This window comes from Dicentrarchus labrax, unplaced genomic scaffold, assembly GCF_905237075.1.
Source record: "Dicentrarchus labrax unplaced genomic scaffold, dlabrax2021, whole genome shotgun sequence".
Taxonomy (NCBI): Eukaryota; Metazoa; Chordata; class Actinopteri; family Moronidae; genus Dicentrarchus; species Dicentrarchus labrax.
The window spans coordinates 4,208,022-4,232,335 of NW_026136708.1; the positions used below are offsets into that span (position 1 = coordinate 4,208,022).

A 24,314-nucleotide genomic window follows, 5' to 3' on the forward strand; every position below is an offset into this window, starting at 1 on the left:
TTTTTTATGTTAGATAGACATTATATCAAAATGTTACAGCATTAGTAATGTGCCCGACATTGTCCCACACAAATATACTCTTTGGCCTATATTTGGTTTGTTGGGATCTAGTCAACCTCAGGATGGATAGAAAGTGTTATGGCATATTTAAAGCTACAAAAACTTAAATACTACAAGAGGTTCAACCAAGAGGGTCCCCAAAGTTTAACTCTAGCTCCCCTGGCTCTTCCTAGTGCTTCTAAGGGAATTTACAAGAATCCAGCGGCTTCAACAAAAGCTACAACCAATCAGAGCCAAGGCAGATGGTTGACTGTCTCATTCCCAGGTCGTCAAATAACAACACTTAGGGTTGGCAACATACAGTGTGCAGGCTGTGTGTTTGTGTTTGTGTGGGTCTGACTTAGGCTACCTTCATGGACACAATACAAACAAAAGACCAGTGAATTAGGGACAGCTTGTCCAACTGGGGACAAAAGCTGCATTCCCTCATTTAGAAGAAGCTGATTTTTGGGTCAGTGGTTATGTTAAGTCTCCACGAAATTAATGTAAGTCTATGTTATGTGCCCAAAAGTGAAAAGCAGGGTCCATGGGCACTGATCACAGCAAGAAAAAGTGTTGACATTTCAGGGTTAAACATTTCCGAGTTGATTTTCACTATTATATAGTGAATTTTATTTATTTATTTATTTATTTTTATTATATATTCACTAGTATAATTTTACCACTTTCTGATTTAAATGTTGTTCAGTGTTGGAGTTATTTGACAGAGTTGATAACATCAGTGTTAGCACACCCTCTCTGGTGTTAGCCCAACTTTGCATAGATGTAATTAAACTCTGCCCACAGAAGAAACATTTCACTTTGTGGGTTGGAGACAAGTTATCACCACGTCCCTCCACTCCTGCAGCTCTACATGGTGAGTGCAATTAAGTTAAACTTCCTGAAACAATGGATGCTGTGAACTGCAGTATGTACAATAAAACATCTCCAGAGAATATGTTACTTATAAAGCCTATAGTTTGTTGTCAGGACTGAACAGCATTTTTTCCAGGTGATTAGTTAACATTTAGCTAGCCGTCTGTGGCAGCTCGCTTACCATTAGTCACTAACTTAAACCATTCCAATGATTGTTTAACAGCAATTCACAAGCAAGCTCAAAGCAATGAAAAATAAAATATTAAAAGATTTTTTCTGTATACAATCTTGTTTGAGGTTAGAGCTAGTTGCTAGCCCTTTTTTTTTTGCCTTAACCACGGTTTAACATACAGTGAGGGGCCACAGGGGCCTCAGGGGCCACAGCGTGTTGTATCTGGTTGTCCGTGTGACCTGAATGTTTTATTGCTCTTTTTCCCAGATTCTGCAGAAGAGGTGAGAGACCTTTAGTAGCTTGTTAATGACCCAGGTAGAAATGTTGATATCCTCTCCACCTTCCCAAGATTCCTGGATACAAAAGGATTGGTAAGTTTGGAATGAAATGTTTAGAATTACTTGAAATTTAAAAGTATTTCTTGTAGTAGTAGTAGTTAATAATAAGTTAATACCTTCTTTCTCAAAGGTGGAAAAAGACTGTACTCTGTTTGTTCTTGAAGCAAAGGCTCTCTGATGGGGAAACAAGTGAGTTGTATTTGTTTTGCTTGTTTAAAATCATTTTCTATAACTGCAGTTACAGTTGCTTCATTCATTATTTTATGAATTCAGTTTATTCTGTATGTCTCTGTAAGTTGATCTGATTTTTGTAATGAATATGAGCAATAGGTGGACTCATAATGACTCTTTGTTCTCATTCAAATTATTATTATCAAAGTATTACATTTGAAGAGTTTTCAGTTTATTCTTTGACTCTTTGTCCTCAGCCTATAAGAAATGACCTCCCTGTTGTTGCTGATACATCTTCTTTCACCACCACCTGGGGAACCGATCTCCAAAAACTATTAACGTGATTATAATAATTTGTCACATCACTTTCTTAGCCACTTGTGTAAATTAGGATTGTTAAAGTGGACGAAATTGTCTTCATAGGCTTTCCTTTCTCACACTAGCCAGGGAGATGTTTGAGTAATCACTTCAATAATATAGTTTTCTCTCTCTGTTTTCTTATCTCAGCCTTAGTCATGCTACAGTTTGGAGGATCATCTCCACCACCAGCAGGATCAACAACCATACGTCCTCGCTTTTGGACGTTGGAAGAACTCGTTCGACAGCTTCTACATCACCATGGATAAACATCTGATTTCAGGACAGGCAAACCACTCCCTCAAGCCATTTGATGAACATTTTAAAGCACATTTTGCCCTTAATTTGTATGATTTATATGACTATGATATAGGATGATATATATTATATGATTGTACATGGTTTTACACATGAAAAGGCAAAAATAAATGTTATTTTTGAAAATTATGGAGATTATCGTAATTCATTGTTATTATTAATATTTACATTTTTTCAGTGTAATGGGAGTAAAATTAACTCTATAGTAAAAAAATGAACTCAGAGTTATGTTGTATCACTCAGTGTAATGTAACCCTCTTTTGCGAGTTACAAAGGAACTCTGGCAAAGTGTTAAATGTTTAACTAGAACTATAGAGTGTGGAACTGTATAAACCCTGAAAAAGTGTTGAAATCAACTCTGGGAGTTATTTCAACACTGTACTTTTAAATGTGAAGGTGACTGTATATTACTTACAAATACATTCTGTAGTGTTCCACTGCCGCTGGCCTGCCTTCTTGTTGCTGCACTTTAAGGATAAAGAAGTTGTCCTTAACATTTGGCCGTCAGTGTGTATATAATATATTGCAGGCAGCTGGAAACTAGCAATGCCTTCGCGGGTCAGTCAAGGCGAAGTTGCTTTAACGGAAAGTATGGAGCATTGTCACATATATCCAACTGAAGCAAAGTTGTTCTAATGAACCCTGTCAAAGTAACTACATCACATTGTTTTACTGTGTAAACACAGAAAATCTGATGACTGGAAAGAGCAAGCCTTTATTTAAGAGAAACAAAACAGTCTTCAGGCACGTCTTGACTTGAATGCTCCCCTGGGTAAAATCAGTATTAACGTTAGATATCAGAGAAAATATTTACGAAGACCGAACAGCAAGGTTTCTGTCGCCAAGCGGAATTCTCGTTAAGATTACAAAGACGTGTGTGTCACTGTATTGGATTGATTCCATGCCACCCACTGCTAGGCGTCCTGGCAAAGGCCAGAATCTTAATATTGAATGTTCACTCCTCAAATAAAAACACAGAACTGATTATTTTGTTTCTACAGCGTGAACAAAGGATTCCTTTCCCTGTACGCCTGGGTCACATCCCCTCCACCCCATTCCAACCAGCCCCACCCCTTTCATGAGGGGAAATAAGGAGGCACTGAAATAGCATGGAGCCTACCACCTCTGTGAATTGTATAGTTCTTCATTGTGTCGTAAATGTCTGCATTACACTGATATGTCAGGTTTCATGTCTCTGAATACAAATTTGGTTACAGCTGATACTCATTTACATTTCCTTACTCTTAAACACATGGTTCATTGGTCATGGTCACTTTGGGAGGGAATCGATCAGATTCGATCACATTCTTTTAGATCTACTCAACCAAAACTCCACCTGGAAACTAAGCAGCTCAAGAAATGAGAATGTAGGTTTACGTAATGTAGTTCTTGTCACGTTTTGTTTCTGGACCCGCCCTCTTGTTCATACTGTACTTCCTCTTTGAAGTCCAGTCACCTTCCCTTCCAAGGGAAGTGTAAGGCAGCTCTCTTCCTCCTCTACCAGCCTTACTAAGTTGAAAGACGATAATAGTTTAAGAATGATGATTGATTTAGATTGACCATAAGTTAGACAATTGTGTGTCTACTTCTGTAGTATTTATGGTATTCTAAGGAAGTTTGTCTGCCTTCCGAATCCATGAGTCAGTGTCTCTCCTGGAAGGAAGGCTGTTCTTCGTTAATATTTCTATTATTTAGGTCCAGGAAAAATGGAAAATGTTATTCAACAATGAATGCCATTTATTTTTTAATTTTTTACAAAAACTCAATTTCTATGTATTTTATGTCGAAATCCAGTAATTTTTTCATCCTGTGAAACAAAATGTGACACGTGCTTACATAAGCAAAAACTGACCAATTGCAACCAATTGTATCATGACATTCATCAATCAGCAGATATTCATTAGTTAGCAGGGAACAGCATGGCTAGCTACAAGCTACCAGAGTGTTTCTGATTTGGGTGAAACTGGATCGTATTTTATGAGAAAATATTGTCTGGTTTACCCTCTGATGTCCTCCAGCTGCTCTCCCTGAACTCCACTAACTCCTGTTATCATTCATCATCATCTTGTGTGCATAAACATGTGGTACACTTAAGGGTCCCGGTTTAGAGGTTGGAAAATATGGTCATGGGTGATAATTCTCTCTGGGATTTAATCACGAGTGGACTCTCACACATTACATATAGTCATTTGATCCAAAAAATAATAATTGGTTGGTGCAGTTTTAAGTTGGAATTTATTTATTTTTAATTCTTCCCTTTCAACATGTTGATTTATTGAAGAACAATATCCTTGCAGCCTTTTAATTCTTCCAAACTTCCAGAATCTCTGAATATGAAAATATTGTTTATTTCTAAAGTTTTCCTGTTGGACTCAAGATGTCTAGTGTCAAACTCATCATTAAATCATCACACTGTAGCAACAAGAAGAAGAACCACTGATTTCTGAGGGGGGAGCTTTAAGTACGGTGTTCTGTTGGTACATCTGTGTGCAAAAATGTCATTATTCATTATCTTGTCACTAAATTTCAATGAGATGTTGAATTTAATCATTTTTATTATTGGACCACTCAAAACCACCTTCCTGTTTGAATACCAACTCATTTTAATTAATTTAATTTTCTCCTTTAGCTGCCCTCAACTATGACGTCAAGATATGTAGTAATACTAAAGCTAAACTGACTCACCTCTGAGGTTTATCTAGGGCAGGGCTTGCTTAATAATTAATTTTTTTTACAATATAACTTTTTTTTTTATTTACAGATTATAATTGTATCTTAATGACATGCCACAAAACCATAGTGAATAATATGTATGTGTATCAGTTTTTTGGAGGTCTCTCTTCCCAGAGTTTAAATGGAATATAATCAATCTGAAGGGAAGAGTCACTTACAGAAGAGGATTATGGGATTTTGTTCACCCCCCTCTTATTAAAAGTTCATGTATGTGTGTGTGTGTGTGTGTGTGTGTGTGTGTGTGCGCGCGCGCGCGCGTGCGTTCTGAGTAGTTTGTGTGGGTTTTGATGGGCCAGTTTTCTTTGAGATAAGAATTTTGGCCAGCGTGGGGGTTGTGCAAGCGCTGGCCAGGACGAACTTCCTTCCTCGCCTGGTCCGAAAGAAAATATATAAATGGGGACTGTGATCAGCTTCCAGACGTATCAGCTTCAGGTCGTCGAGCGCAGAGGTTTCTATCACAAGCTTTTCTAACGTCGACATTATGATTCCTACAACAAACGCGCTGCTTATTTGTGTGCTTTTCCTCTGCGGGCTGGAGGAAACGGTCCTCTCCCAGCACGGACATTGCACCGAGAAACAATGTTTTGCGCTTTTCCTGGAGTCCAAGGACTTTCCAAGCGCACAGAAAAGATGCAAGGAGTTTGGACAGTTATTTGAGTTCAGTTTAGAACACCTAGAGAAGATATTTAAGAGTATACCCAGCGGGCTCAGCGGTAGTTACTGGCTGGATCTGCATGGCACCGGCAGCAAAACAGGTCTCCAAAAATGCTCCTCCATCTCCGTGTCGACGGAACGGAACTTCACGGTGTTGTCGGAGCCGTGCAGTGAAAACCTGAGCGGATTCCTGTGCCAGTATACACTCCAGGGGAAGACTTGCAGTGGGCTGCAGGCAGGCGGAAGCGTACAGGTGAAGTACTTCTCGCACATGAACTTCGAGGTGAAAGACTCCGAAACGTTTCCAGAAGGAACCACCGCTGTAGCGGAAAAGCCTGGCGCCAAATATCCGCACTCGAAGCATTTGTGTTTCTCGAAGCAGTGGCTGCCAGCTCCCTGGATATGTGAGGTGCTGGGGGGCGGCTGTGAGCACAACTGCAATTCCACAACGAACACCTGCCTTTGCCCCGCCGGGCAAACTCTCCGTCCCAACAAAATCAGCTGCACCGCGGATCCGTGCGCCGGGTGCGCGCAGGGGTGCCAGCAGGAGGGCGACACCCATGGGTGCAAGTGCTTGGAAGGCTACAGGCTGGCGCAGGACGGGAGTAGCTGTGTGGACGTGAATGAGTGTGATGAGGAGAACCCGTGCACAGGTGAGGGGACACAGTGTGAGAACACAAAGGGAGGGTTCGAGTGCAGGTGCAAAGAGGACTTTGTTGAAGAGGATGGAGTGTGTGTGAATGTTTCGATCTGTGCCAACTGTGAGCACATGCTGTGTGATAAAGTCAGTGGGGTGTATGGGTGTGTGTGCCGGAAGGGGTACAAGGTGTCAGCCAGAGATCCCACCAAGTGTGAGAGGAACTGCACAGAGAGAGACTGTCCGGCAAAGTGCATCCCAAACCCTGACATTGTCCAGAAGGACTTGCTTCAGTGTTTCTGCCCTGATGGGTACATTCTAGATGTGACCAACACCACCACCATTTGCACCGACATCGATGAATGTGAGACTGAGAAGCCGTGTGATCACAAGTGTGAAAATCTAAATGGTGGTTTCACATGTCTGTGCAACAAGGGGTTCAAGCTGCACAAAGGGTACAAGTGTGTGTCCATTGATGAGGAGGTGGAGGAGGAGGAGGAAGGATCAGGCTCCACTCCTCCATACCCCACGCTGGCCGGTGCTCACCCAGCCGCAGTGCCCTCTTATGTGAAGACCGGCAGCGTCCTGGGTATCACTGTGTTCCTGGTGCTGTTAATGGCCCTGCTGTTTTTCCTGGTCCATAACGCGATCAAACGTTGCGGCAAATTTCAGCTTCATTCCTTCAAACATCCAAATATCGACATTTTCTACCTGCAGCAGGTGACCACAGAGACGTATAAGAGGTTGTCCTTCGACAAGCCGTTTAAAAACGACCCGCAAATACTTTAATAGCACCTGTGAGGAAGTGTGCTGCTTTTTGGACCTTCTCCTCGTGTCACATTGCACTGGTTTTCCTCTGAGACGTCAAATGTACAATATAGAACCTTAATTGGAAACTTTGAAAGCAGCAACCAATCACATACTGTAGGGTCATAGTCCACATCACATTTGAAAACGCACATTTAATAGGGTTGCGACTGATGATTATTTCATTTTCGATTAATCTGTCGACCTTTTCCCAAAGAACCGATCACTTGTTTGGTCCATACAATGGTTAAGATGTTGATCACAGTTTCTCGAAGCCCGAGGTGATGCCCTCTTGTTTTGTCCACAACCCAAAGATATTCACTTTACTGTCACAGAGGACTCAAGAAACCAGAAAATATTCACATTTGAGACACTGAAATCAGAGAATTTATCAAAATAGTTGGCGATTAATAAAATAGTTGACAAATAATGAATTAAGTGACTAATTAATTGCAGGTCTAACACAAAATAGAGATATGGGACTTTAAAAGAAGACAGCGTAATACATTATGTGTATATGGAACTGTGCTTTATTTGCCTTATAGTTATACCCTGTAACAGAATGTTTAGTATTTTTTAATTTGGCAGATATTTGGAGTTTTATATATCATAAATAATAGTATAATGGTACTTGTGCAGTCTCAAATCCAACAAATAAACCTTTTATTTATGTAAGGATGGGATGAAAGACAAGACTCTCTCATGACAGAACCAGTTTTATGTTCGATTTCACTTTGTTGCTGTCTAATTACACTGTAATCACACCGCACTGTAATCAAGCTCTTTAATGTAAAAAAAATGTGCCTGAGCCCTTGCTCTGCGTTTTCAGTTATACTGCAAGTAATGTAACATTCCACAAATTGGTTATAGTACACACTGTATTTTTGAACTACCTACTGTAAGTTAAAACTATATGTTTTTTATCTTTTGGTAAAAGAACACTTTAAGCGTTCGTATAGATGTTGTTCTCTTTAGTCAGATGCACATTAATTATCACAGTGACTCACTGTGACTGATGGTTTTGCATTTGGGTTTATGACGTTTGAGACAGACACCGAATATGTAGTTTGGAATCAGACCACTGTTGGTTTTGGGATGTGTTAGTTGCTATGGGAACTGTTTGTGATGCATACTGACTGATGTCATAGTCAAGCTTTTACAGACCATTTACACATGCAAAGACCTGATGGTATATATTACAAACTGACAAACCCAGACTCTGTCCAATGTTTAGTTTATCTTTGGGTGCATACTTTAGGGAAATAAAGCCCACATTCTGTTCCATCTAAACAATCTTGTCACCACATGGCTTGATTTGGACACAAATCATTCTAAGACATTATACTATACTGCATATAGTGCCTAACAAAACAGGAACTGTTCAATTGGTTTAAGTGCATCCGGTCATAAAAAATGTAAGTCGCTGATAATGTCACAGTGCTGTACTGGCTGTACAGTCTGACATTTACATGAGGTTCAATGTTCTTAACTTTACTGTATAACAGGCTGCTCTTGGTGCCTCAGACAGGCTTTACTACGATCTACTAAACATGAATGTAAAACTGTGCTGCTATGGTCTCCGTATATGTAAACACATTTTCCTTCATCACTACTTGTCTGTAAAACTGATGATTTTGCGTTGGTGAATATGTCAGTATTGAGTGATAAATTAAAAAGACTAAAAGCTGGAGGCGGTGGTTGTGTTGCGTTTTCTATTTCTGGGATCTGATTGGTTGTTTTTGTTCAGGCCCGGTACATTCTTGCAACAAAATGACTTTTCTGAACACTTGCACTGGCTAATGAAGCAATAACCTTCCTTTACATTGTTCCTATTTCCTCCTTTCTCCTGCCACATACTGTACATTAGTCTCATAGAGTAGGCTGCAGTCCCTATAGGACACAGTCAGTGTGATAGGAAATATTCATCTTTACCATTAGGTACACTATATCTTATTCTTCTCAGAAAAAAAAACTTTCTGTATTTCACTGCTGACCTTCTGTCTCAAGTGAGAATCAACATATTTTAAGATTTTCATTGCCTTAACCTCTTTCTTTTTCTCTTGTTCTGAGACATAATGACGTTCATCTTCTGTCTAAAACATGCTGTCAGAATTTGAACCTGCCTTCAAGTAAAACTGGACTTAAAGTCTGACCACGAGACTAAAGGACTCACTTGGACTGGCATTCTGTGTAGAGCGTCGTTGGGAGGAGCTACTGCAAATAGGGGGCGTTGGGTAGATGCCCCCCGTGCGTGCGCGCGGCTTCGGTGCGTACGCGCGTAAAAGCTGTGCGTAAAGCCTTGTTGGGGTTGTGGTCCGCCGTGCTGAGGAGTTTGTGGAGGGACAGAGAGAGGCTCAGCGGGCTGATTACGAGCAACTTCCTTCCTGCGCCGGGGCACTAACATGGAGTTGGGGGGTTATAAATACGAGCAAAACATTTTTTCAAACAAACAAGCCTATAGACTGCTGGAGCGCGCGAGAAAATAAAGGGACACAACGAGGGTCAAACATGAAGGCTGTTACGGGACTGTTAGTCGTCTTGCTGACGTTCCTGGTTGGACGTTCCAGCGGGATACAGCCGGATAACGGTTACTGCATCGGGAACCAGTGTTTCACTGTCTTCAAATATCCCAGCGATTACAAGACCGCCAAGAGTCAATGCGAAGCTTTAGATGGCCACTTAATGACGGTGCGCTCCACTGTATCTAATAATATTCTGTTGATCTTGTTGGAGAACTTAACGAGGCGGTTCTGGATCGGTTTACATCGAACGACCGACTGTCCTGACGCCGCTGCTGGGCTGAAAGGCTTCCAGTGGGTAACCAAAGAGAACGAGACCGACTTCAACAACTGGGCTCAAACTTTTGACAGTAGCTGTTCTTCTCATCGCTGCGTTTCAGTTTCTACAGAGGAAAACTTTAAATGGATCCAGGAACCATGCGACGAAGATGCGGCCGGTTTTCTCTGTGAGCACACCTTCACTGAGCCGTGCCAAATTCTAGCGGTCGGACAGGACGACTCCGTCTACTACAGGACCCCCATGGGGTTTGAAGGCGAGGATCTGCTGTCGTTGCCCCCTGGGAGCACCGCTGTCCAGATGCCAGCTGAGACTAAATACGTCTGCTTCTCCGAAAAGTGGCATCAGGCGCCCTGGAGCTGCGAGATACACGAAGGTGGCTGTGAGTATAAATGCGCAGTAGACCCCCAGAATGTGCCCACCTGCTACTGCCCGCCGGGACAAACCGTCAGCCCCGAAAATAAAGTCACCTGCGAAGTGGACGCAGAAGACCCGTGCCTGCCGCTGCGCTGTGCGCACGCCTGCTACAAGGACGGAAACTCCTACACGTGTACGTGTGACCACGGCTTTAAGCTGGCGCAGGACGGCAGGTCGTGTGTGGACTTTAACGACTGCACGGACGAGCGGCAGTGTCCCGGGGAGAACTTCAAGTGCGTCAACACGGTCGGCGGGTTCCAGTGCGTCTGCGAGGATGGATACAGAGTGGAGGGCGGCCTGTGCGTCGACGTGGACGAGTGCGCGTCCGCTCCATGTGAGCAAATCTGCGACAACACTCCCGGCAGCTACAGGTGCTCTTGTTATGATGGATATAAAGAGGACCCAAAGTCACCGTACAAGTGTAAACTGTACTGTGGGAAGGCTGAATGCCCCCCAGAGTGCGACCCGAATGACCAGTCGCAGTGCTACTGCCCTGATGGCTATTTACTCGACATAAGGGACAACGAATCTGTTTGCATTGATTTGGACGAGTGCTTTTTCTCTTATTGTGATCAAAATTGTAAAAACACATTCGGTGGCTATGTGTGCTCGTGCAATCCAGGATACACACTAGTTGAGCAATACAAGTGCTTAAAGAACGAGGATCACACGGACGTAGATGAAGGGATGGAGGGCTCCGGGGCGGCCACGATTCCAAACATCATCACATCCACACCTGTGCCACAGCCAGACCCAGACCCAACAAGGCAGCCGTCAGGAGTGACAGTGGGGGGTCTTGTGGGGATAATAGTGTGCACTGTCTTTTTTGTCGTGTTGGTGGTTTTTCTGGCCCATCACGTCCTCACTGGCAGAGGGAAGATGGAGAGCGCCGTTACGCTCAAAGCTGCGGAGGATGAAGCGCATGGTTTATAACAAGTGACGAGTGACACTTAAAGAATACAGCCTGAGAGAGACTGCTGAAGCACGACATGTGAATGTACAGGTCAATTCTCCAAAACAGGTCTGCAGAGATATTTGGACAGGTTGTGAAGGATGTCCACTGCAAAACAATAGGGACAGGGATGTGGTCATGCCATAGGTCAAAATAAACACAACAGAAATAAATACAAATATTAAAGTTGCCTTTATGGACAGACAGTCACTTCCTTGGAAGACTGGTTTTATCTACCACTCAACTCACATACAGCATATGCAATGTAATAAAAATGACAAAGAACTTTTTTTAGTTTGTGCTTGAACATTATTAAATTATAAAAATGTGAATGAAGGATATGTCTGTTGTTTTCTTTGGATAGCTCTCTCAGCCATGTTTGCCTCAGGCACAGACTGACTGCCCCACCATGTGGAACAACAAGTGCATTACAGGTCATCCATGCAGAGACACAGCTGCCAAGCCTGCTTCACAGCTTCACATTAAGTATCAGCAGCAGTAATATTAGAAGCAGTAGTAGTGGTATCAGTAGTATCAGCAGCAGTAATATTAGAAGCAGTAGTAGTGGTATCAGTAGTAACAGCAGCAGTAATATTAGAAGCAGTGGTAACAGTACTGACAGTAAGACTCGCAGTAGTAGTAGTAGTAGCTATCAGTGGTTAAGTTAAAAGCTGGCAGATGAAGACGAAGCAGCCCATAATATTAAGATTCACTGCAACAACTGGAGCGACAGAATGAGGAAAGGTCTTTCAAACAGGATGTTATTGAGTCATTTGGTGAAATGTCGACATTCCCCTGTGTTGTCAGACGGACAGATAGGAGCAGGTCTGTATTGGCAGTAGTTGTGCGGCGGTGGTGGAGCAGCTCTGTCCTGTTTCTCCCAGTTTGGACAAGGTCTACACACAGGTAAGATTGTTTGTGGCCAGGAACATGAATGCCTGAGTCGCTTACTTTAGCTTGAAACACGTCTGTACTGTGTCCGACTTCACTCATCCGGACAAACGCTATTAAAAACAGACTGCGTTGCGCAACGAACCCTCTAAATCAGTTCAGTAAAAACTGAAGGAACTAGAGTTTAGTACAGCTCGATCATATTGCATGGTAACTGATATTGAATACGTGTAAATATCAGGGTGAACGGGTTCTATAACACTGTACACTGGTGACAGGCAGGGGAAGGCTAGTTCATGATGAATGTTAGAAACTCGGATGGTGAACACTTGTTTATTCTACCTGCTGACACACCTCAGGCACAAACGCTGTTATATGAAACATTAAAGCTGCCATATACAATGTCACAAGGAATTTGCCTAACTACTCCTAACGTGACTAACATGTCAGGTTGAGCATTTTTCTTTCTTTTTCTTTTTTTTTTTTTTACAAATCTTAAAGTACGTAGCGAATAAAAATATATATTTAATATAAAATTTAAAAAATAGTAAGGGGATAAGGAAAATTGATGCACAACTAGCAACTACTTTTTCTGTTGACATACCCCCACATTTCCCCAAGGGCCAGCAACCATTAAAAAACCACGGGCCAGTACTGATCCCGAGACCTCAGTATTTTTAGATTTAAAAAAAAAAGTCGTATAATATTTGCCTAAAAACAAACTACTTTGATACCCCCAAACCCCCCAAACCCCCCAAACCAGTTCAGTTTTTGGACCTCACTATTTCTAAAGCCCTGCGTCTCTGTGTAAACAGTTAGCTAGCTTAAAGCTAAGAATTATGATATAAGAAAAGATTAAAAAAATGACTAAAGAATTAGGGATATGGTTGTGCTGAATTCAGGCACTGGCACCTTTTTTAATCAAATTCAGGCACTGAACAAAAAAGAGCCATTTTTGGACAAAATAAAAAAGAAAACGTACTTGTCGAGATCCAGTAAGCCAACAGCGTTGGTGATGAGAGCAAACCAATCAGTCCACAGGATAATAATTTATAGTTAATAAATCATAAGTTAATAAACAGGCTCTTTTTTTCCTTTGAGACTTTTTAGGATTTGGAATCCATAGCGAGCCTAGCTATGGAGATTGAAGACTAGGTCGTAGCCATTACTATTGTGGTTGGTAAAATATAAAGGAAAAGGCACCAGGTAACGTATGACGGACATTTTATGTAACAAAATATTGAAACAAGTTTTTAATTTGTTGTGTAATGGCTATGCACTTTTAGTATTGGAGAAAGTAAGAATCACTTTAGGCCTACAGCAGTGGAAAATGACCATATTAAAACATTTATAACATTTGTTGTATTCAAAGCCACAGGGCGCCAGACGAGCAACTTCACAGCATCTATATGGGTTCATTTCCTCCAGAGACACAGCACACATTATACAAACACCTAGTGTATATCTGTACAAATATATAACTTAGTAGTGTAGGTTGAATGTGAGTGTGAAGGTGAACTGTTGGTAGACTTAGAAATCTCAAGCATCAAACATGTTCCAGGCACAACAATATAATAGTATCTAGTATGGCCGGTGCAGCAGCAGTAATAATGAATACAATATGACACATTCTCGGTGTTAGTTCATAGCAAACATGTCAACTGTTTGAATAGAGCTTTATTATCAAAGCTCATATCAGGCATGAATGGTTGCACGAGTGAACCATGAACCTGCTAAAGTAAGCAGTGTGGCACAGATTCCCCTTTTTCCTCTGTACCTTACTAAATTTATTTTTATTATTTATTTAATTTTATTTATTGCTTTTAATGTTTAGCTAAGTCTGATGTGTTTTTAATGTTTTACTATTTGATGTTGTTTGGCTGCTTTTATGTTTTTTTTTTATGTAAAGTGTCTTTGAGTATTTAGAAAAGCGCTTATAAATAAAATGTATTATTATTATTATTATTAAATGTTCACCAACCCATCTGTCCTCACTAATGTCTGCACTGCTTAGCTAATGCAACAACGCAGCATCTTTTAATTCAGCTAATTTTGACTTTCTTTTTGGTTGTGTTGTTAGGGTGAGGACAGTATGTGGACGCTGGCTCTTCAGTTGGGTTTCATTGGTTTATACCTGCAGGTATGTGAATGACATTGAGCTCGAAACTGATCAGTTGTACTTTGTTTTTCCCAAACTGAACCGTGAGTTGACAGCAACCAGGAATGAAGTTTAAAAATGTAAAGCTAATCTGAGAATCAGATTCCTCCCTGACAAGAAATCAATAGATTGTTTGATGTTTATGGGTAATGTGCTTATAGTTCTTATATCTGTATGGTAAATATGAAGCTACCACCATCAGCCAGTTAGCTTAGCTTAGCACAAAGACTGAAAACAGGAGGAAAACAGCTAGCTAGCCTGGCTGCGTCGGACAGTAACAATATCTGCCAACCAACACATCTAGTGCTCTCAAATTAGAATCTTATAACTTGTAAATTTGGTTTTTCATGCTAAGCTACGCTAACTGGCTGCTGACTCCAGCTCCGTATTTATCATACAGATGTGAGAGTATCAGTATCAATCATCTCATCTAACTTTTAGCAAGAACCTGCAAGTGTAAAATACTAAAATGTTGAACAATTCCCTTAACCGTAGAGTTATAACACTTTACGATTTACAGACATGATATAACCTTCCTACCTGCAGGTATCCACATGCTACCAATCATGCACTTTGCATGGCCTTGTAGCTGCTTGTTCCTTCCAGCACCACTACTGGGTTCCTGCTCTGCCTCTGAACATCTCCCACCTCTACCTAGACACAAACTACATCTCTGAGATCAACAGCACCTCGCTAAGAGGCTACGACCAGCTGCTAGAATTAGATCTTGGAATGCAGAATGTGCCGCTCATCATAAGGAACAATGCTTTCTTAAGGCAGAGGAAATTGACACGGCTGGTCATAGGAGCAAATAAAGGCCTTCAGCTGGAGCCAAGGGCATTTGCAGGACTGTTCAATTTAGAACAACTTTTTTTGGATAGTTGCGATTTGACAGACTCCATACTGGCAGAAAACTATCTGCAGCCACTTTTGTCCTTAGAAACCCTTGACCTCTTTGGTAACAAAATAGTGAGGCTGCGACCTGGACTGTTCTTTTCAAAACTCACAAAGTTCACACAACTAAATCTCAAATTGAATCAGATTCAAAGATTATGTGAAGGGGATCTTGCTGGCTTCCGGGGGAAACACTTCACACTCCTGAACTTGGTGTCCAATCACTTTTACAGAAGTGGAGATTTTGACTGGGGATGTGGTAACCCTTTCAGAGGGATGGCCTTTAATGTCCTTGACTTATCCAACAACGGGTTCAGTTTCAACACTTCACGTCAACTTTTCAAAGCAATAGAGGGAACTCCAATTACTCATCTGAAATTCTCTGGACACATTGGTAAAGGCTTTTCACATGACAACTTGCCTGATCCAGATGAAAGCACATTCGAAGGCCTAACCAACAGTGGAGTTAACATATTCAGTCTGTCTAATAATAGGATATTTGCTCTGCAGAGGGCAGTTTTTAGTCCTCTAAAGGATGCAATAATTATTGACATTTCCAGAAACAGAATCAATCAGATTAACAGAAATGCCTTCAATGGTCTTCAAGGACATTTACGAATGCTCAACCTGTCATTCAACTTACTAGGAGAAATATATTCTCATACATTCACCAATCTGACAGACCTTAGGGTGTTGGATTTGTCTTACAACCACATTGGTGCTTTGGGAGACAAAGCATTCAGTGATCTTCCCAAATTACGAGCATTATATCTGACAGGAAACTCATTGCGAGACCTGGGTTTTCCTGCGTTATTACCAAACTTAGAATACCTTCTTTTGGACGACAATAAGTTGAAATCAGTAAGCAGTATCATCACCTTGGGCATAAACAGCATCCATGTGAATGTTGCAGACAACAGATTAACAAACTTGGAGGACGTTTATGTCATTTTATCTTATTTCAATCATCTCAAGAATTTCTTCTATGGTGGCAATTTCATCAAGTGGTGCACACTAAATAACCAAGTATCAGTGCCTCATAATAATAGTTTGAATGCGCTGGATCTTCATGACAGTTCCCTGCAGATAATTTGGACACAGGGCAAGTGCCTCGACCTGTTTGATCATCTTGGGAATCTGCGCGGTCTAAATTTAAGCTTTAACTCACTCTCGACTCTCCCGCAAGGAATCTTCAGCGGCCTCAGCTCGATCGTAGAGATCGACCTCTCGTCTAACGCCTTAACCTATCTGCAGCCGGATGTCTTTCCGGTCAGTCTGCAAAGACTCGACCTCTCAAGCAACTTTCTAGCCTCCCCAGACCCTGTGACTTTTCAGTCTCTCAGCTTCTTCAGCCTTGCCGTAAACCGGTTCCACTGCGATTGCCATCTGGATAGCTTCCTGAAGTGGCTGAATGTGACGAATGTAACCTTCCTAAGCCCAGTTGAGGAGTACAGATGTGAGTTTCCAGCTGCTCTCCATAACCTTCCGCTGCTGGATTACTCTATGATTGTCGAACCGTGTGAGGAAGATGACGAAAAGGCCGTCCAAGATCTTAAATTTGCTCTCTTTATCTTCTCTGCTTTCCTTATCATTACGGTCATCTTCAGCGGGATTGTTTACGCCCGTCTTCGAGGGCGCATATTCATCATCTACAAAAAGATCGTCGGTAGGGTACTCCAGGGCCCAAAACCGATACCACCTTTGGACAAGGTGCAGTACGATGCCTTCCTCTGCTTTAGCGACCATGACTACAAGTGGGTGGAAGCTGCTTTGCTGAAGAAGCTGGATAACCAGTTTTCAGAAGAGAATATCTTCCACTGTTGTTTTGAGGCCAGAGACTTCTTGCCAGGGGAGGATCATCTTTCCAACATCAGAGATGCCATTTGGGGCAGCAGGAAGACTGTGTGCATCGTCTCCAAGGATTTCCTTAAAGGTATAGTTTTTCTCACTTTGATATGTGATAACAGTCGGAAGGTTAGACTATGCTTAATTTTTAAGTATTTTTACACTTCCTTTCAAGGAATAGTTCAACATTTTGATGTTTTCTGAAGTTCCCTAATTAACACTTTATGTCTCATTTGTTTGATCTAAACAAAATCTGAAGTGTAACAATGTGACATATTTCTTGACTGGGCGCAGTGACTTGTGGGTGAGGCAACCTGGAGAGACTCCAGGAAGTAACTTCACCCAGCCCAGAAATAGTCCTGCACACAACCCCCTGTAAAACCTGCTTGTTGCTGAACTTACATTATAGCTATAATGTTATTGATATGGCATGTTAAGGAAGATTTTTTTACCCCTGGACAGAGTCAGGCTAGCTGTTTCCCCCTGTTTCCCTGGTCTTTTGGGCAGTGACATGGTGGTGAAATGCAGAAGTTGTGTGCTGTTGTACTTTGGGGGTGTAGTCTTGCGTTTAGGAAACCCTGAACCACTGGCGAGACTAACCTACAGTTTGCAAACTGTAGATTCACATTTAACAAACACATATTCTCAGCAAGAAAGTGAATAAGCACATTTCCAAAAATATTGAACTATTCCTCTAAATGGTTTCTGAAAGTTAGCATGCTAGCTAGCACCTTGGCTATAGTAAGGCACTCTATTTCTCATCTTAATTTTTACCTTTTTCGGAACCACAAAATGAATTGAAAAAGTAAAGTTGTGAAAGAAATTAACTGGGTCATGCCTCTGTCTAGATGGTTGGTGCTTGGAGGCGTTCACTTTGGCCCAGGGCCGGATGCTGGAGGAGCTGACAAATGTCCTGATTATGTTGGTGGTAGGGAAGGTGTGTATAAGCCTGCTGAATTGCTTTCTATGAGTCTATAAGTCATATTTAGAAAATTTAGGATTTCTATGTGTGGGTAGATGTTTACTTAAAACCTGCGATAATCAATCTATTGGCAACTTCAGGGCAGTCGAAACTGGAAACTAAGAGTTAGTAAGCAGATACAGTGAGTGTATTTAAGTCCAATATCCACTCTCCTTTTAATTCTGGTTCTGGTCTCTACCAACTCCTGAGGGAAATATTAAGTTCTTTAGCTGCTAAATACTGCACTTGTTTTTTGGTGCTGGGCAGGTAGCGCACAGTATAGAGACTAGTACTAGAGACTTTTGGCTAAAAAGCTCTCTGCTGCCAAAAACAATACTGATGATAGCGGTGAGAGTGAAATAAAACAGCAAGGTTAGGACCTGTTAAACCGAAACAGTGAGTTGAAAGTCATGCAGGGTTCAAGTTATAATCTGGTGGTCTCAGCAGTCCACTAATTGCAACAATTGTATCAAGTAGATTTCAACAACCCAAAACTACCCCGCTATACTGCTAACAAGTTTCAATAGCCTTAAATATGCCAACTGAGACGAAGTGTGAACCTACAGTGACGTCACCCATTGGTTTGTGGAGTACCGTTTTAAAGCCTTGAATTCAGCATTTTGGCTGCCGCCATGGCAGTTAGACGGAGCCAGCGCAAGCCAGTGGACGTAACGTACTGCGAGTTGATCTGCGCTTATTGGCTGCGCAGTTTCAACTCGTCCGTAGCAGGAAACAATGGTTGCTGGCTTGGTCACACATGATCTCGTATAACAACTAAACAGTTTACTAAAATATGTTTCTGAAACGATTTTAAGTGATAAATAGGTAACACAACAACGGAATCTATTCGATCAGCACTGCTTAATTTGACAGTTTGAAGTGACCTGTCAATCATCCCCGCCCAAAAGCATATGTCTATTTTACTCTTAATTGTAGCATAATTTACTGCATGAACATCATGCTGTATGAAAGAAGACTGGAGATTGAGACCATGAACTCATTAGGAAACTGTTTACTGAGCTCATAAATGAAGTGACAAGTCAGCTCATTCTCCATTAGAGTGAATGGTATCAGTGTGTTATTGCAGCCAATGGAGCTCCCCCTGCTGGAATTTATATAGAATGCAGGTTTTAAGACACTTCTGCATTGGCTTCACTTTTCAGACCTGGAAGCTCAAAGGAAGCAGTTCTGCCCTTTATGGTATTATACAAAAGTAACTGTTATTAGCTCAGCTCCCACTGGTTCCCATATAATTTAAACCTAAAGCTCTGTAAAGTTGCAGAGTCAGGTGATAATTACCTGTGGTGCAAGGTAAGTGACTCTGTAGAGAACATGTAGCCAAAGATCAGTAGATAGGGCAATTCACTACCCACTTGTCAGCAGTAGATGTCAGGCTTCATGTAATTTTAGATTAACATTGCTCTATTTAGGGAAGAAAACTGAAAGTTCTATACCTTCACTGCTAACCTATATCTCCATAATACAATACAACTCAAGGTGGCTCACTACCAGCTGATGAAGTACAACGCAGTCAGAGCTTTCGTCCAGAGGAGAGAGTACCTGATCTGGCCAGAGGACCCTCAGGACTTGGGGTGGTTTTATGAGCGCCTTGTCGCACAGATACTCAAAGACAATAAGGTGAAAAAGTTTGCGGAGGACGAACCTGAGCCTGCACAGCCTGACGCTCCACCTCAGAATGAGGACGGTATCCAGCTTGAGAAGATCAGAGCAATTGCCATGTGATCTCTGACTGTATGTTAAAGAAAGTCTACTTTAACCAAGATAAACTGTTAATACTGACTTTCCAAAATGTCACCAGTAAGTTAGTGCTCAGGATGAGGAAGACATTTTCCCTTAAAAGTGCCTTTCTGGTTTACTTTTTCTCAAGTCAAAAAAGGAAAATAGAGGAACCTTCAGAGGAAGTAAGTATGCAAGAAATCTGCAGAATCAGAGCCTGCTGATTCTGCTCTGCTATAGACAGACTTGAACGGTTTTGTGTTTTTTAAAGTTATTTTTTGGCCTTTTCATGGCTTTATTGGACAGAGACAGCTGAAGATCGACAGGAAAGGTGGGTAGAGAGAGAGAGGATGACACGCAGCAAAGGGCAGCAGGTCGGATTCGAACCCAAAAGTGATTGGTATTATGTTATTGGAATAAATGAAATGTAATGTTTAAGGTGCAGTGTGTAACATTTAGGAGGATAAATTGTCAGAAATTGAATATAATATTCATAGGTATGTTTTTATTAGAGTATAATCACATAGATATAGGAATTGTTATGTTTTTGTTACCATAAATCCTAAACAACCAGATTTTTACTAAATCCTACACACTGATCTTTTAACTAAGTGTAATGTGTCTGATGAATCAAGTGTATTAACAGTGTTTGGTAGGCATTTGCTAGACGGCTGTTCTCACTAATATCTATTGTTGATGCAAACACAGCACTGTTCACCCTAATAGCTTACAGGATGAGGCACAGCATTGAAATTTTGATGATCAAATTGACTTTCAAAATGATCCTGTATTATATATATTATAAAATAAACTCTCACATTTCTCTGTAAAGTGTCATTATTAATCAACTGAAACCATTTAAGAGAAAATAATATATTTTTTATGGTTTTAGGAATGTAAATGATAATTATATTTGAATGGTTGAATCAGAGTCCATTCAATTGTATCGTAAACCTCAGTTTGAATGATTTTATTCTTCAGAATTGCATTTGCCTCAGATCTTTTAAAAAAGTACCGAAATGGAACCCAAAAAGGTTTTATTTGCTATCTTCACCACTAGATGGCGAGTGTTAGCTGTCTTTACTGGCTCTCATCAGTCTTGAGTGATTGGTGAAAACCAGTGCGTTAATTAGTGAGAGTGATCACCACATCAGGACTGTTTATAATTGCACTGGGTGTGTCACATTCAACAAGGATTCCTTTTAATGACACTATTGCATTATAACAGCCACTGCAAATGATACCATCTCTCTAAGGACTTGGGTTTTGTTGGACTGTAAGATGAGAGTGAATCTGAGGTCAGCCGGTTTCCTTTCATTTGAGACGTGTGTCTGAAAACAGGAAGCTACTGGGCAGAGGAAAGCTTCCGTCCTGTTGGCCCCGGCCGCCTGCATCCTCCCAGCCTTTATGAGCCAGCTGTTCTGAACATTACAGCCCGTCTGCAAGCTCCTGCTGCTTATACACTGTGGACAGTCCATTAATCTGAACACAGGGCAGCATTAACATCTGTCCGCTCTGCTTTTATTGTGCAGTTGTTTATATTTTCTGGTATTTTTACCAGTGTTGGACTTTTCTTGGTAAATGCTGTTAGTACCCCCAAAATGCGGTGGGTATTATTTGGATGTACATAGGTGTACCTGCTATGTGAAGGCCCAGGAAGCCTTTTGTGTTCTTGACTGAGCGGTAAGGTTGATATGTACGGAGTCCTAAAAGTGACAAAATGCATGAAATGACTTAAAACTGAAAACGAATGCATCAATAAATAATACTTTGGGATTAATTATTAAAATGAAAAAGTGTAAACAGTCCAATAATGATTTAAAAAAAATCTCTCACCAATCTGTCACTCTTCTTTTTATCTTTCTCTAGTTGTTATTCTTCTGGTTGTCCTATTTTTGGTCTTGGTGCACGCAGTTGTCAGTTTCCCCAAACAACATTTCCTGTTTTGCTTACCACATTTCAAATGTTGGCCATGCCTTTATGATAATGAGACAGACATAAAAGCACTGAAACATAATGGTGGGCCCAAAGCAAACGCATATAGTATTATTAAGATGCAAAATGGTGCTAGGGTTGTGGTATTAGGACGAGACGTGCAGATGTTATGAAGATAATAATATGGTGTCTGTGAACTTCTAATTAGCGTTATTGCTAGTTAGCTAGCTTTATTAGCGTTTTCGTGCTAAAATGCAATTAGCTACTGTTAAAATAGTTTTTATCGTGACAGTTTTAACATGCACGATCGTATCCTGGTTGTGAGTCTTTCTCCCCATCTCAGTCACTGCGTTCTGTACCAACAAAGAACAACAGGCCACGCTATCCCCGTTTCTTTCGGTGTACTAGCATATCGTTTCTTAAAATTGGGATAAGGCCTCGTCCAAATTACTGATATGGTGTTTTTATGGACAACAGATAAACAGAATAATGCAGAAACCTGATCATAACCAGGATACTAGTGTGTATGTGAACACACACAGTCAATAAGGCTGCTGTTGTTTTATGATAAACTGGCAGCTAGCCGAAAAGACTGTTGCTCAGTGTGTTACCAGGTACATTAGCCACACAGTCCTCTCATTTCAAGACACACACACACACACACACACACACACACACACACACACACACACACACACACACACACACACACACACACACACACGCTCACGCACACACACACGTTAACTTATTGGTAGTTAAGAAAAATAAAAACTTCTTCCCTTTTTTCATTTACATGTTTTTTCTCCACAGTTTAATTGTTTAAGTGACATTCCTATTTATTGGTTTATTTATTGATATTTTTGACGTGTTTATGTCTCATTTGGAGCTCTGGGCTCCACGGATAAAAAGATTAGTGAAAAAGAAAAACGTCTTCTTTTCCACTGATCATACGAGAAAGAAGGGAAACCTGTCTAACATCTATAAATCTGAACCAGTCCAGCGGCTCCACCAAAATCTAATTTGAAAAGTGGAAGCAAATGTTTGCCTGGTAAACAAGCTCTCCAGCTCCACGGCCTCTTCACAGTTATTTCAGGCCTGCAGAATATACTTAGAACAGACACACATGCTTCTGAGATTCTCCCTCGCAGGGAAATGTAATAAACCCTGCCCCATGGCCATAGCTAATATTTGACCTCTGTTTAAGCAAATATAATTACAGGGATGCTCATGCAAGCCTGAGGAGGGATCCTCTGAGGGAAGTGGACTCATCTTCACTGCAGTGATTGAGAGGAGGAGGAGAATAAAGGCAGCCATGGGGGATCTGAGGCTGAGGGGAACACAAACTGATCTCTGTGAGCCAAAATAAGATCTTTCCTTCAACACAGAAGCATCAAGCAAGCCCACTGTGGGTGGTTTGCTTACGTAATGTGTTTTATAGGGCTTGTTTGTTTGTGGAAGTTTGTTCTGGGGTTAAGGGGCGTGACGGGGATGAGAGGAAAGAACCAGCAAAAGCATAGTGGTACTTTTCCTCCCTTCTCTCTGGCACCATCAGCCTGCCTGGACTGAAATGTTTTCAGGCGAGAGAAGCATCATCCATCCATTTTCCAACTGCGCTTTTGAGCCAAGGCTGCGGTGGAAACCCGCATTTCATGTTGAAACTAATGCCTTGTGATGAGTTAATCATGTTTCCACAGAAACATGAAACCACATTGGGAGACGTGTTTGGGACGCAAAATAAAACACTAAATTTGAGATGTCAAAGCGGCCCTTGAAGACAGTGAGAAAAGGATTGGCTCTGAACTTCCCCATCAAAAGAAATGCAGTGAAATGTTGGATCTGTGGAGTGAGTGCTCATTGGATTCTGATCCAATGTGTGAATAAAACCATTGTGGAGCCAAAAGGAGATGAGTATCTTTAGCTTTGTGCTTCAGCATGAACTCGGCTGTCCACCCATAACAGGGCTCGAACCCACTGTGGAACTTACCGTTGACTGACAGCAGACCAGCCTCCACATTCCACACTGGAGGGAAGACAGGCAGCAGAAAGACGATCGGAGAGGATGACTGCTTCTTTTCCCAGCTGACCTCTGGGGAAACAGGTGTTTTCTGCACTTGGTTGGAATGGATTTAGTAGAGAGTGAGGTTGAAGGGGTCATAAAAAGAAAGCGGGATGAAAAAGGAGGGATATTATGTCTACATCTGTCACCTGTTTATACAGACAGCTCAACAAGTAACAGTGGAGCTTCACAATTGAGGACTGGTCATACTGGGCAACAAATGATTTTTGGCCACAGTCTGGCACACAATTATCTATTACACATCCAGCATATAGTAGCTTTCATTTGTTGTGTTTCTAGATACCGTGAAAGATGAGTAATAAGCCTATATCTCGGCATTCTGTTCTTCTCTACGAAGAAAACTAAATGAAATAGTTGTTTTAAATATTTACATTATTATTTAAGATCTGAACTTTGAAGACCTGAACTCAAGCTATATTCCCATACACAGCCTGGTCCTGCATTAGAAAAGTACGCAGTTACAACAACCAAAGAGCTAAAAGGACAATGGCCAAGTGTCCGGGAGAAGAAAACACTTAAACCTAGAAACCCATTAAAGCTGCAGTA

At 41.3% G+C, this 24,314-nt stretch overlaps 3 protein-coding genes across 4 annotated transcripts; all 3 read left to right on the forward strand.

Moving 5' to 3' along the window:
* Window positions 1-5,319: 5,319 nt before the first annotated feature.
* Window positions 5,320-8,790, forward strand: LOC127368453 (thrombomodulin-like). The gene has a single exon (XM_051409273.1). The coding sequence runs from the start codon at window positions 5,486-5,488 to the stop codon at window positions 7,082-7,084; it is 1,599 nt and encodes a 532-aa protein (XP_051265233.1). The 5' UTR covers window positions 5,320-5,485; the 3' UTR covers window positions 7,085-8,790.
* Window positions 8,791-9,373: 583 nt separating this feature from the next.
* thbd (thrombomodulin) lies at window positions 9,374-11,599 on the forward strand. Its single transcript, XM_051409272.1, has one exon. The coding sequence runs from the start codon at window positions 9,611-9,613 to the stop codon at window positions 11,246-11,248; it is 1,638 nt and encodes a 545-aa protein (XP_051265232.1). The 5' UTR covers window positions 9,374-9,610; the 3' UTR covers window positions 11,249-11,599.
* A 146-nt stretch (window positions 11,600-11,745) lies between these two features.
* LOC127368106 (toll-like receptor 5) lies at window positions 11,746-20,584 on the forward strand. Of its 2 annotated transcripts, XM_051408573.1 has the most exons (5): window positions 11,746-12,173; window positions 14,239-14,298; window positions 16,818-17,143; window positions 17,904-17,992; window positions 19,514-20,584. In XM_051408573.1, the coding sequence occupies exons 1-5, from the start codon at window positions 12,049-12,051 to the stop codon at window positions 19,757-19,759; spliced, it is 846 nt and encodes a 281-aa protein (XP_051264533.1). In that variant the 5' UTR covers window positions 11,746-12,048; the 3' UTR covers window positions 19,760-20,584. The 2 variants fall into 2 exon arrangements, with proteins under 2 accessions (XP_051264533.1, XP_051264532.1); XM_051408572.1 differs by lacking the exon at window positions 11,746-12,173 and having other exon boundaries at window positions 14,240-14,292; window positions 14,857-17,143.
* The last annotated feature ends 3,730 nt before the right edge of the window (window positions 20,585-24,314 follow it).

Bases quoted from the DNA above. Each gene is read 5' to 3' on its own strand.
- LOC127368453 (XM_051409273.1), top strand. From the start codon at position 5,486: ATGATTCCTACAACAAACGCGCTGCTTATTTGTGTGCTTTTCCTCTGC.
- thbd (XM_051409272.1), top strand. From the start codon at position 9,611: ATGAAGGCTGTTACGGGACTGTTAGTCGTCTTGCTGACGTTCCTGGTT.
- LOC127368106 (XM_051408572.1), top strand. From the start codon at position 14,251: ATGTGGACGCTGGCTCTTCAGTTGGGTTTCATTGGTTTATAC. The intron at 14,293-14,856 runs CTGCAGGTATGT...TAACCTTCCTAC, and splicing joins TGGGTTTCATTGGTTTATAC to CTGCAGGTATCCACATGCTA. The intron at 17,144-17,903 runs GTATAGTTTTTC...GCCTCTGTCTAG, and splicing joins CTCCAAGGATTTCCTTAAAG to ATGGTTGGTGCTTGGAGGCG.